This window comes from Babylonia areolata, chromosome 30, assembly GCF_041734735.1.
Source record: "Babylonia areolata isolate BAREFJ2019XMU chromosome 30, ASM4173473v1, whole genome shotgun sequence".
NCBI classification, from domain to species: domain Eukaryota; kingdom Metazoa; phylum Mollusca; class Gastropoda; order Neogastropoda; family Buccinidae; genus Babylonia; species Babylonia areolata.
In genome coordinates, this window is record NC_134905.1 from 26,546,048 (window position 1) to 26,558,547 (window position 12,500).

At 46.2% G+C, this 12,500-nt stretch overlaps 1 protein-coding gene across 1 annotated transcript in view; it reads right to left on the reverse strand.

Annotated features, from left to right (window-relative positions):
- Positions 1 to 9,274: 9,274 nt before the first annotated feature.
- Positions 9,275 to 12,500, reverse strand: part of LOC143275308 (protein FAM43A-like) — a 15,899-nt gene continuing 12,673 nt past the window's right edge. Inside the window, exon 2 of the mRNA XM_076579306.1 lies at positions 9,275 to 12,024. Coding sequence (XP_076435421.1) covers positions 9,555 to 10,598 — 1,044 coding nt within the window. The 5' untranslated portion in view covers positions 10,599 to 12,024 and the 3' untranslated portion in view covers positions 9,275 to 9,554. The remainder of the gene's footprint in view (positions 12,025 to 12,500) is intronic.

The following is a 12,500-nucleotide window of genomic DNA, read 5'->3' on the forward strand; positions in this document are numbered from 1 at the left end:
AGACAGAGATACAGAGAGAAAGAGACAGAGAAAGACAGAGCAATACATTCCCAACCCCCCCCCTTCCTTCCTCCATCCCCAGAATCCCTCTCCACCCCACGCCCCCCCCCCCCCACCCCATCATTCCGTGTCCCCCAACAAAAAGACTCTTCACACTGCAGTTTGTCGTCACCCTCTCTACTGGAGCGACACACGACCGAACTTTCAGGTGACAATGAATTATGCTGGGAGGTGAAGGGGGGGGGGGAGATATTTTTTTTAAATAATAAAACACGTACAAAACTTACAAGTGTTTAAACACCTAGGAGGGGTGTTTGTAGGTGTGGTGTGGGTAGTGGGGATTGGGGGGTGGGGGGTTCAGGACGCTATAAATAGGTAAAACAGCACAGTGGGGTGTGTACAGTTTGTACGACAAGAGAGTGACAAGTGTGACAAGGTTTTGTGTTCTTTTTACTGTTGTCGTTCTTAATTATTTTTTCCCGGACATACGTCACTCTTTGGAGGCAAAAGAAAGAAGAAAAGAAGAAAAAAAAAACTGTGTGTGGCTGTTTGTGAAACATTCAGAACGCATTTCCCGTCATGCTGAAGTTTTTAAATAAATGACCACTACACAATATACATGTAATGCATGAGTGCATAACTAAGCACATATACATCAGCATGTGTATATGAGGTAAAATATGACAATGTGACAATGTGTATATGAGGTAAAATATGACAATGTGTATATCATATATGAGGTAAAATATGAAAATAATTGGAACAACAATGGTGACGATAACTATCATGGTGACATAGTAATGACAATGTCAATAATAATAATCATAATGATGCTGATGATGGTAACGATAGCAATAACAATACTAACCACATTCTCTCTCTCTCTCTCTCTCTCTCTCTTCTGTGTCTCTCTCTCAAACACACACACACACACACATTCACACACACACACGCACACACACACACGCACACACACGCACACACACACACGCACACACACACGTTCTTCCAGATGGGCTTCGTTTGTCGTTTGACGCAAAAAGAAAAACAATTTAGAAAAAAAAAACCATTCTGGATTGAAACCATTTCAGCTACAGTTGTGTTAGCTCAAAGAACACATGGAGGAAGGAAGGAAGGAAGGAAGAGAGGAGAGAGACAGACAGAGAGAGAGGCAGACAGACAGACAGAGCAAAGAGGATGATTTTCAGTTTCAATTTCTCAAGGAGGCGTCACTGCGTTTGGACAAATCCATATACGCTACACCATATCTGCTAGGCAGTGGCCTGACCAGCAGCATAACCCAGCGCATTTAGTCAGGCCTTGAGTGCATGTTTATATATCTGTGTTCCTATCACAGTGGATTTCGTCTACATAATTTTGCCAGAGGACAACACCCTCGTTGCCATGGGTTCTTTTTCAGTGCGCCAAGTGCGTGCTGCACACGGGACCTCGGTTTATCGTCTCATCCCAATGACTGGACGCTCAGTTTGATCTTCCAGTCAAACTTGGGAGAAGGGGCGAGAGCGGGATTGGAACTCACACCCTCACGGACTCTGTAGATATTGACAGGAGAACGTCTTAACCATCATGCCACCTTTCTCCATGCAAACAGGAAGACAAGTTGAGGACGAAGACAGAGTGAATGAAGGATGGCAGAAGAAGGTATACAGGCATAACGAAAAATCAAGAGGAAGGAAGGGAGGTATGAAAAAAAATAATAGAGAGAAGAGAGGGTGTGTGTCTTTCTGTCATCCTCTTTCTCCCTCCCTCCCTCCTTCAAGCCTTCGGTCTGTTCCCCCCCCCTCTCTCTCTCTCTCCCTCTTTCTCTCCCTCTTTCTGTCTTTTTCTCTCTTACCCTTTCAGTCAAACTGTTTGAAACAAAGAATTATTGACTGCATATGGCAGGACTGCATTCTAAATAGTAACAGTTTTAATGAATACAGGGTGTTTAAATTGACCAGTTGTGTAGAACCATATATTGAAATTACAATGAAAAGATATGTCAACTGGCTTTAACAAAACTAAGATTTGGTGTCTCAGACATTGTCTGTCATTGTTATAGATTAAATGACAGAAGTTTATTCAATGCTTTGTCGTTTATGTCATGACTGCAAGGAAGATAACATTCATGTTATGCTTTCTTGTCCTGAAACATATTCAGCCCAGATATTTTCATAATACATGTCGTTTTAGATATAATTTGCTTGTGTCCACCAGGAACGAGATCGTACTATCTAATCTGGCGTTGTACGTTTATAAAGCTCTGAAACGACTATGTATGACTATAACTTAAACTGTACAACTGAAAATGATATGTATATCTATAAAAGTATGATCATTGTTATTTGTTGTTTTTTCCCCAGTTATAAGAGGCACTTGTGTTATTGCTTCAGTATGGGGTCTTGGCTTAAACTGAATAAAACATTTCACATTCACATTCGCATTCTCTTGTCCTTTCTTTTATCCGTTTTCTATTATTTTGACTTTGAAAAAATCTTTTTTTCCCTTTTCGCCCTGAGGGCTGGATGTAAAGAAGTATTCATGCTTATTCCATCTCCTTCATTAAAAACAGTTTACCTTCTCTCTCTCTCTGTGTCTCTCTCTCTCCCTCACTCTGTCTCTCTCTCTCCCTCTCTCTGTCTCTCTCTCCCTCTCTGTCTCTCCCTCTCTGTGTCTCTCTCTCTCTCCCTCTATCTATCTATATCTATCTATCTATATATGCACCCCCTCCCCCTCCCCTTCCTCACTCTTTCATTCCTCCCCCCCCCCCTCTCTCTCTCTCTCACACACACAAACACACACACACACACACACAAACACACACACACACACACAGAGTTATGCCAGCAGGCTGTCAATGCACTGTCACCCAGCACACATGACAGACAGGCAGTGTCAACAGGGTGTTTGCTGTCATACGATCGCTTAAGTGTTAACACCGGCACTCAGCGACCCTTCCTGCAAGCTCAGTCCTATATGTTATTAGAACCGGATCACACACACACACACACACACACAACCACCTACGAAACAAACACACAAAAGGGAAACCTGTGCTATGACTAAAGCTTTGCAATGTTCACACGTCATCAATTTAAAGCATAGGAGGAGGAGGTGGAAGAAGAAGAGGTGGAAGAAGAAGAGGAGGAAGAGGAGGTACATAAGGAAAGGGAGTATGAGGAGTAGAAGAGTGTGGGGGAGGAGCGGAGTAAAGGAGAAGAAGGAGGAGGAGAAAGAGAACGAGGGAAAGAAGGATAGACATATTTTTTTAATTGGAAAAAAATTAAAACAATTAAAAACCAGAAACAAAAGCAGGAGTGTAAGAACTACTGCCAGTTTCAATATCATCGGAGTTTGATTTCCCTTCTTTCAAACATGTTTTAAAGCGCTTCAAAATGCAACTGAAACATTGTATCACACCTACACGTTGTGTAAATAATGTTTATACAGTCCAACACACACACACACACACACACACACACACACACACACACAGAGAGAAAGAGAGAGAGAGAGAGAATTGTTTCAACAGTGCTTGTACAAAAGAACAACCCAAATGTTGGAAAACCAATGGTAGTTATGATGATATCCGTACAAGAACAATACTGGCGCCATTAATGACGAAAAACACGATCAAATAACACATGTGGTGAAAACACGTATAAGTTATCAGTAGGGAGGCCTGAACACACTATGTAAAAACAGTACAAAACAAAACAAAAAATGCGTGTCCGTTTATGCATACACACATTATTTTCTGAAGATTCTGTCACAAACTTGAAAAGTTTAATCAGGTTAATGGATACACATGTGTTTAAATTGTACACAGCATTGAATGTTGCTTAACAAAATAAAAAAAGAAAAGTAACTTTTGCTCCTTAAAATATACAGGAGACCTTGTTTAAAGCCATTACTATAAGAGCACATATTATGCATAATAAAGTACAGAGTTTCTCCACTGCAATGGGAAGTCATTTACAGCTTTGTCTTTTGTGGAGGACTATGAACCAGAAACCAGGAGGCAAGATGGACTGGCTCTTGGTGCTGCAGCCTTGGGGGCTAGTTGGCCTTTGGGAACCATCCCAACACCGACTGTCCTAAAACCCTCTTGGCCGAGAGAGTGGGGATGTAACTTGGGCAGACACACTCCATTGTAATCAAATTCTATGCCAGATGATCTAGTCAGGACAGCTGATGCCTCCTCTACTGTTGTGGTGGTCATAGTCGGACAAGGCTATCATACATACATACATACATCAATACCAATAAATCTTCTAGTCCTGAACATGCCATTTTGTACATGTCTAAACACACTGAGACAATGATGTATATGTATGGTTTAATTCCCGTTCCACCTGAGCGAGTCGTCTATTTTAAGGAGCAAAAGTTACTGCGCTGTATCATTCGAGCGAGGGCGGAACATAATTGTGTGTTCAGTGATGGAGTGTCGTTCACGTGGAGTATACATGTGTACATACATATGCTTTTGCGTCCGGATTGAAAGGATTTGTGATTTTATATATATATATCTTTCTTTGGTCAGCGATGTGAAAGGAGATTTGGTACTAAAACATTCCATGAGATGTCTGTCCTGCAGGATATATCCTTAGAACTGGCTTGATGCGAATAGCTTCAATCTTGCCGTCTTACGATCCTTAAACTGGCATGAAAATGAAATCGATATAATCCTATATAATCGATACAGTCTTATAAACAACTATTCCATCATTAAAAATCACTTTATAGGGATGAAATTAAACAAAACAACAACAATACTAATATTATATGTGTGTGTATGTGTGTGTGTGTGTGTGTGTGTGTGTGAGAGAGAGAGAGAGAGAGAGAGAGAGAGAGAGAGAGAGAGAGAGAGAGAGAGCAACGTTAGGTTTTTTATTCTGTCACGCTTAGTGGTCTCATTCAATGTTACATCATTTTCTGATTTCCTTAAGCCCTTTCCGCACAAGACGACTAAAAGCTAATGACTCAATGAGAACATCCCAGTTGTACAGGCTCCCAGTACGTCAGACCAGTGCCCAAGACCTTGTCACACCACACATCGTCAGTGGGTCCAAATAGAGGAGACTTGTGAGTGAATGGACTGGGAGAAAGTTGGGGTGGGGGGCTGGGGGGGACTGGGGCTACACCTGCCAGGCTAAACGTCCACCCCTACCCCCCTTGTCCAACGGTTCTCCCTCTACACGTATCTGCCAGTTGAACACAGCGAAGTTTGAACAGGGTGTTTTTTTTCTACTTCAGGTTATTGACAGTTCATGATATATATCATCACATTTGTTTGTTTGTTTTCCGAAGATGAAGTAGAAAACAATATGTAAAGAATTAACATCATCATTGAAACACGTATCATAACAGTACATGAGGATTAACTATCACAACAATTGAATGTAAGTTCACAACGATTTGTTTTTCTCTCCAACACTCACAGGATAAAGGTGATTCACACCGATCGATATGTATACACATATATATGTATGGGTTAGTTTAGAAATTTATATTTACAACATCATTCATCCAACATCGATTACTCAATCAACAGTGAAATCCTCCTTGAGATTATTTTCTTATATGTACACAATCGCTGTTTCACATTGAACTCTCTGCGGTTCATTGCAGTACTTCTTTTTTTCTGTCTTTTTTCTCTGTTCAACAAGTCAGCTGCGTCGTTTCAACGTCAACATTTCACTGGTGCACAAGTTGGCGTTTCAGTCGCCAGCCGTCACTGGTTCAGTGTTTGTAACATACACCACAGGGGGTGGGGGTTGGGGGTTGGGGGGGTGAGGGCGGGAGGGGGGAGGGAGAGAGAGGGGGGGGGGGGGGGAGAGGAGGGGTGTAAAACGAAATGCATCCAGAGTCTCTAACACATTTTCCTGAACACGCCAGAACTTTCGGTTTGTTCCGTCAGCTTCCAAAGAAGAAAAACTGTGAGAAACAATCCAATAACAGCGCACACTTGTCTCAGATCATTCGTCTGTCTTTCCTCAGCTGCAGACTGACAGGTGTGTTTCACACCACACCCTCCCACCCCCCAACAAAAAAAAAAAAAAAAAGAAGAAGAAAAAAAAAAACTCACAAAATTTGAAAGACATCGTCACAACTTGTCTTTTCCATCTGCATAATCAGAGTCTCTTCAGTCACGAAGGGGGGTGGGGGTGGGGGGGCGGGGAGGGGGCGGGGCTTAGAGTGAAAGAAAAGGATAAAAACAAAGAAGAAAAAAAAGAAAAAGAAAAAAGGACTACGAGAACGTGGAGAGAGAGAGGGAGAGAGAGAGAGACAGAGAGAGACAGAGAGAGAGCAAGCAGCTTTCAGATCAGGTTGTAAATATACTAGTAACCTCCCTGTGCTCTGAGTATTGATAGTGAATGCCACAATACAACACATCTATCTGTTCACGAGATACAAGTTGGAGCCAGAAATCCGCAGATCTTGCCATAGCAAGAAAAAACAAGTGTCAGTCTGTGATATCCGAATGCTTCTCAAGTCTTTTGTTCAGTTGTTTTGTTTGTTTCTTTTTCCTGCCAGTCACTGGCAAAAAAAAAGGTGTTCCATGTGACTGGGCTTTGTTCTCCTTTGCTGGTCACTTGGTCAAATGTCCCCCTGTCAACACCCCACTGTCAACACCCCACTGTCAACACCCCACTGTTCCTTGGAAGAAAGCTACAACTGCGTGGTCTGGTAAAATGTCCCACTGTCAACACCCCACTGTCAACACCCCACTGTTCCTTGGAAGAAAGCTACAACTGCGTGGTCTGGTAAAATGTCCCACTGTCAACACCCCCCTGTCAACACCCCCCTGTCAACACCCCCCTGTCAACACCCCCCTGTCAACACCCCCCTGTCAACACCCCACTGTCAACACCCCACTGTTCCTTGGAAGAAAGCTACAACTGCGTGGTCTGGTAAAATGTCCCACTGTCAACACCCCACTGTCAACACCGGAGTGGAAGAGAAGCTACAACGTCGCGGTCTTGCACACACACAAAAAGTCCCACTGTCAGTCAACTGTCCTTTGGAAGAAAGCTACAACCGAGCAGACTGACAGAAAGTCCCACTGTCAGTCAACTGTCCTTTGGAAGAAAGCTACAACCGAGCAGACTGACAGAAAGTCCCAGTGTCAGTCAACTGTCCTTTGGAAGAAAGCTACAACCGAGCAGACTGACAGAAAGTCCCACTGTCAGTCAACTGTCCTTTGGAAGAAAGCTACAACCGAGCAGACTGACAGAAAGTCCCAGTGTCAGTCAACTGTCCTTTGGAAGAAAGCTACAACCGAGCAGACTGACAGAAAGTCCCACTGTCAGTCAACTGTCCTTTGGAAGAAAGCTACAACCGAGCAGAATGACAGAAAGTCCCACTGTCAGTCAACTGTCCTTTGGAAGAAAGCTACAACCGAGCAGACTGACAGAAAGTCCCACTGTCAGTCAACTGTCCTTTGGAAGAAAGCTACAACCGAGCAGAATGACAGAAAGTCCCACTGTCAGTCAACTGTCCTTTGGAAGAAAGCTACAACCGAGCAGACTGACAGAAGTCCCAGTGTCAGTCAACTGTCCTTTGGAAGAAAGCTACAACCGAGCAGAATGACAGAAAGTCCCAGTGTCAGTCAACTGTCCTTTGGAAGAAAGCTACAACCGAGCAGAATGACAGAAAGTCCCACTGTCAGTCAACTGTCCTTTGGAAGAACGCTACAACCGAGCAGAATGACAGAAAGTCCCACTGTCAGTCAACTGTCCTTTGGAAGAAAGCTACAACCGAGCAGAATGACAGAAAGTCCCAGTGTCAGTCAACTGTCCTTTGGAAGAAAGCTACAACCGAGCAGAATGACAGAAAGTCCCACTGTCAGTCAACTGTCCTTTGGAAGAAAGCTACAACCGAGCAGAATGACAGAAAGTCCCACTGTCAGTCAACTGTCCTTTGGAAGAAAGCTACAACCGAGCAGACTGACAGAAAGTCCCACTGTCAGTCAACTGTCCTTTGGAAGAAAGCTACAACCGAGCAGACTGACAGAAGTCCCAGTGTCAGTCAACTGTCCTTTGGAAGAAAGCTACAACCGAGCAGACTGACAGAAAGTCCCACTGTCAGTCAACTGTCCTTTGGAAGAAAGCTACAACCGAGCAGACTGACAGAAAGTCCCAGTGTCAGTCAACTGTCCTTTGGAAGAAAGCTACAACCGAGCAGACTGACAGAAAGTCCCAGTGTCAGTCAACTGTCCTTTGGAAGAAAGCTACAACCGAGCAGAATGACAGAAAGTCCCAGTGTCAGCCGACTGTCCTTTGGAAGAAAGCTACAACCGAGCAGAATGACAGAAAGTCCCAGTGTCAGTCAACTGTCCTTTGGAAGAAAGCTACAACCGAGCAGACTGACAGAAAGTCCCACTGTCAGTCAACTGTCCTTTGGAAGAAAGCTACAACCGAGCAGACTGACAGAAAGTCCCACTGTCAGTCAACTGTCCTTTGGAAGAAAGCTACAACCGAGCAGAATGACAGAAAGTCCCACTGTCAGTCAACTGTCCTTTGGAAGAAAGCTACAACCGAGCAGAATGACAGAAAGTCCCACTGTCAGTCAACTGTCCTTTGGAAGAAAGCTACAACCGAGCAGAATGACAGAAAGTCCCACTGTCAGTCAACTGTCCTTTGGAAGAAAGCTACAACCGAGCAGAATGACAGAAAGTCCCACTGTCAGTCAACTGTCCTTTGGAAGAAAGCTACAACCGAGCAGAATGACAGAAAGTCCCAGTGTCAGTCAACTGTCCTTTGGAAGAAAGCTACAACCGAGCAGACTGACAGAAAGTCCCACTGTCAGTCAACTGTCCTTTGGAAGAAAGCTACAACCGAGCAGAATGACAGAAAGTCCCACTGTCAGTCAACTGTCCTTTGGAAGAAAGCTACAACCGAGCAGAATGACAGAAAGTCCCACTGTCAGTCAACTGTCCTTTGGAAGAAAGCTACAACCGAGCAGAATGACAGAAAGTCCCACTGTCAGTCAACTGTCCTTTGGAAGAACGCTACAACCGAGCAGAATGACAGAAAGTCCCACTGTCAGTCAACTGTCCTTTGGAAGAAAGCTACAACCGAGCAGAATGACAGAAAGTCCCACTGTCAGTCAACTGTCCTTTGGAAGAAAGCTACAACCGAGCAGACTGACAGAAAGTCCCAGTGTCAGCCGACTGTCCTTTGGAAGAAAGCTACAACCGAGCAGAATGACAGAAAGTCCCACTGTCAGTCAACTGTCCTTTGGAAGAAAGCTACAACCGAGCAGACTGACAGAAAGTCCCACTGTCAGTCAACTGTCCTTTGGAAGAAAGCTACAACCGAGCAGAATGACAGAAAGTCCCAGTGTCAGCCGACTGTCCTTTGGAAGAAAGCTACAACCGAGCAGAATGACAGAAAGTCCCACTGTCAGTCAACTGTCCTTTGGAAGAAAGCTACAACCGAGCAGAATGACAGAAAGTCCCAGTGTCAGCCGACTGTCCACTGGACGAGTGACAACTGGGTGGTGTGGCACCACGTTCCACTGTCCACACCCACCTGTCCTTGGAAGAAAAACTACAACTGCGTGGTCTCGTCCCCAACGGGGTTCAACACCACCTCCGCTCCCCCCTCCCCCTCCCCCTCCTCTTCAGCCTCCTCCTCCACCGCTGTGTGCGTCCTCTCGTCCTGGTCGTGGAAGCCGGACTCGGCGCTCTCCTCGTCAGAGTCGGTGGCCTCGTGAACGCAGTACTGCACGTCGCGGTCACAGCGCAGCTGCTCCAGGTCGTTGCCCACCTCCATGTCGATGACGGGGTCCGAGTGGAACTCCTCCGCCATGCCTCCCGACGACTCCAAGTTCAAGGCCTCCAGCATGGCCGCTGCCGACCGCGCCTCGTAGTCGGCAGGCGTCACGTCCACGTCGTCAGAGAAACTGTCCTCCTCCTCTACAATCCCCTGCTCGAAGGCCACCACCTCCACCTCCTCCACCTCCTCCTCCTCGAAGTCTTCGTGGATGGAGCCCAGTTTGGGCGCTCCGGTGGATTTGCTGGTGGGCGGTTTGAAGTTGGTGGCCGTGCTGAGCAGCTGCTTCCTGAGCGGCAGCACAGACCCCGCCTTGGGCAGCGAGTTGGTGCGCTGCAGCATCAGGCGCGAGTTCTGCTTGCGGAGCTTCTCCCGCTGGAACTCCCGGAGCGCGAAGGACAGCTTCTCGTGCAGCTGCAGCGCGATGGCCTTGGCCTTGGCCTCCGACTTGCACAGCACGGCGTGGCAGCGCAGTTCCAGCTTCATCTTCTTGCCCTCGTGCCGGTACACCCACACGAAGAGCTTCGGGTAGCCGGGGTGGGCGATGCAGTAGGAGATTCGGTGAGCCCGGTACTCGGTGAGCCCCTGTTCCTTGGTGTAGGCCTTGAGGCCGGACCCCGTCAGCACCAGCTTCATCTCCAGACCGGGGTGCGGGGAGCGGAGGTAGTTGTTCCAGATGGTGCCCACCGGCTTGTCCACACACCCCTCCCCCTTCATCATGGCCGTCTGCACGTTGCCCAGGTAACGCACCTTGTAGCTGGGGTCCTGCTCGCTGATGTTGAGGTTCTTCCTCCAGCCGAACAGACTGAACTTGGACATTTTGAACCAGTTGGGGTTTTGTGTGTGTGTGTGTGTGTGTGTGTGTGTGTGTGTGTGTGTGTTTGTGTGTGTGTTTTTTCTCTTTTTTTTTAAGGGGTCGTGGGGGTGTTTGGTTAGTTTCCTTGTGGGTTGTTTGTTTCGTTTTTGAACTGATGGTGAAGAAGTATGGATATAACTCGTGTCTGTGTCTGTGTGGCCCTCTCTGCAGACACCCACCCACACAACTCCACTGCTATATTCCTGACACCAGCGGCTCTGTTTCTATCCCCGAAGTCTGCTGTGAGGGACAAACAGTAGTGGGGTGGGGGTGCTTTTCTCCTTTTTTTTTTATCTGATAAGAAGACTACCCTGGGTCGGGGGTTCTGTATCTGTTGTCACACAGTTTGTGTGATCGATGTACTCGGCCACGTCGCCTGGTGAGGGTTTTTTTAATATTTTTTTTTATTGTCAGTGACGGGTATTTATCACTGGAGAAAACAGCGGCTTATACAACAGAAGTGGCTGGGATTCCTCACACACAGCTCTGTCGCTACTCACGATAAATTTCGCTGCGTAAGGAATTCCAGCATCTACCTACCACACACACTGCTCCGTCCTGTTAGCACTAGTGGTGTGGAATCTGACATACGTGAAGTGCTGACACTGGCACCTAGTTCACTGTTTTGTTGTTGTTGTTGTTCGTTGTCAGCTGCCTGCTTTCAACCACAACTCCGGTTTATCGAACAGAAAATGACTTGTTCCTCCTTTTGCTCAAATCAACCAGGATATAAAAAAATCGGCTCAGTCAGAACTACAGAAAACTGACGACAGACCTGAAGACAGGGACGAACCCGGCAGTACCAGCCAGGTGTTGCAGTACAAAAGCCAACCCCTTTCCCGCAAAAAAATAAAAAGCGCTGGAGAACCAAAAGAGCGCAGCCGCTAGCGGTGTGACTGACTGCAAGGGGTTTTGTGACCTTGAGTCACTTGTCCCCCTCCTTCCTTACTCCTCACCGCCTCCTCCTCCCTCCTCCCACACAGTCACACACACACACACACTCTGCATACATACACTGACCACTGACCGACCCTTGGTATGTAAGTGTCCGAAGCCCCGCACTTTTTGTTTTCTTTTTTTTTTTTACTTCGCACTGCACTGCTCGTCGTGTGCTTGACCAGCAGCCCGAGAGGTCACTTAGTTATGGGGTCGTGGTAGTGCAGTGCGCCATTGTGGAGAGTTCACCGAGGGCTGAAGGGCTTTCTGAAGGCTGTTTTTTTTTTTTTTTTCTTCCACCCCTCCCCGTGAGTGTGTGTGTCTATTTTGATGTTGATGTTGATGTTCCTTCAAGTTGACACAGCCTTCTGGTGGTTGTTAATGGCCGCCGCCTCAGCGCTGTTGTTGTCTGCTGTAGTCTGGGCTGGGCTGGTGGTGGAGTAGTGTTACAACCTGTTGGACAGACCAATGTCAACCAAAAAGTTATGACGTCAACTTCACTGGGGGCGACGTTTGCTGTCGTCTGCTGTGCTGTCAATCCGTCTGTCTGTCCGAGTCTGTGTGTGTGTGTGTGTGTGTGTGTGTGTGTGTGTGTGTGTGTGTGTGTGTGTGTGTGTGTGTGTGTCTGTGTGTGTGTGTCTCTCTCTCTCTCTCTCTCTCTCTGTCCAATTCAACATCATCAGCAGCAGCAACAGTACAGTAGTAGCAGCACTGGTAGTGGCAGAAATAACAGCAGTAGCAGCAGTAGTAGCAGCAGCAGCAGCAGTAGTAGTAGTAGTAGAAGTAATAAGAGTAGTAATAGCAGTGGTGGTAGTAGTAGCAGTAGTAGTAGTAGTAAACGTATTAGTATCAGTAGTACTAGTAGTAGCAGCAGCAACAACAACAGCAGCAGCAGTAGCATTATTAGTACCTCGGATAACACAAAAGAA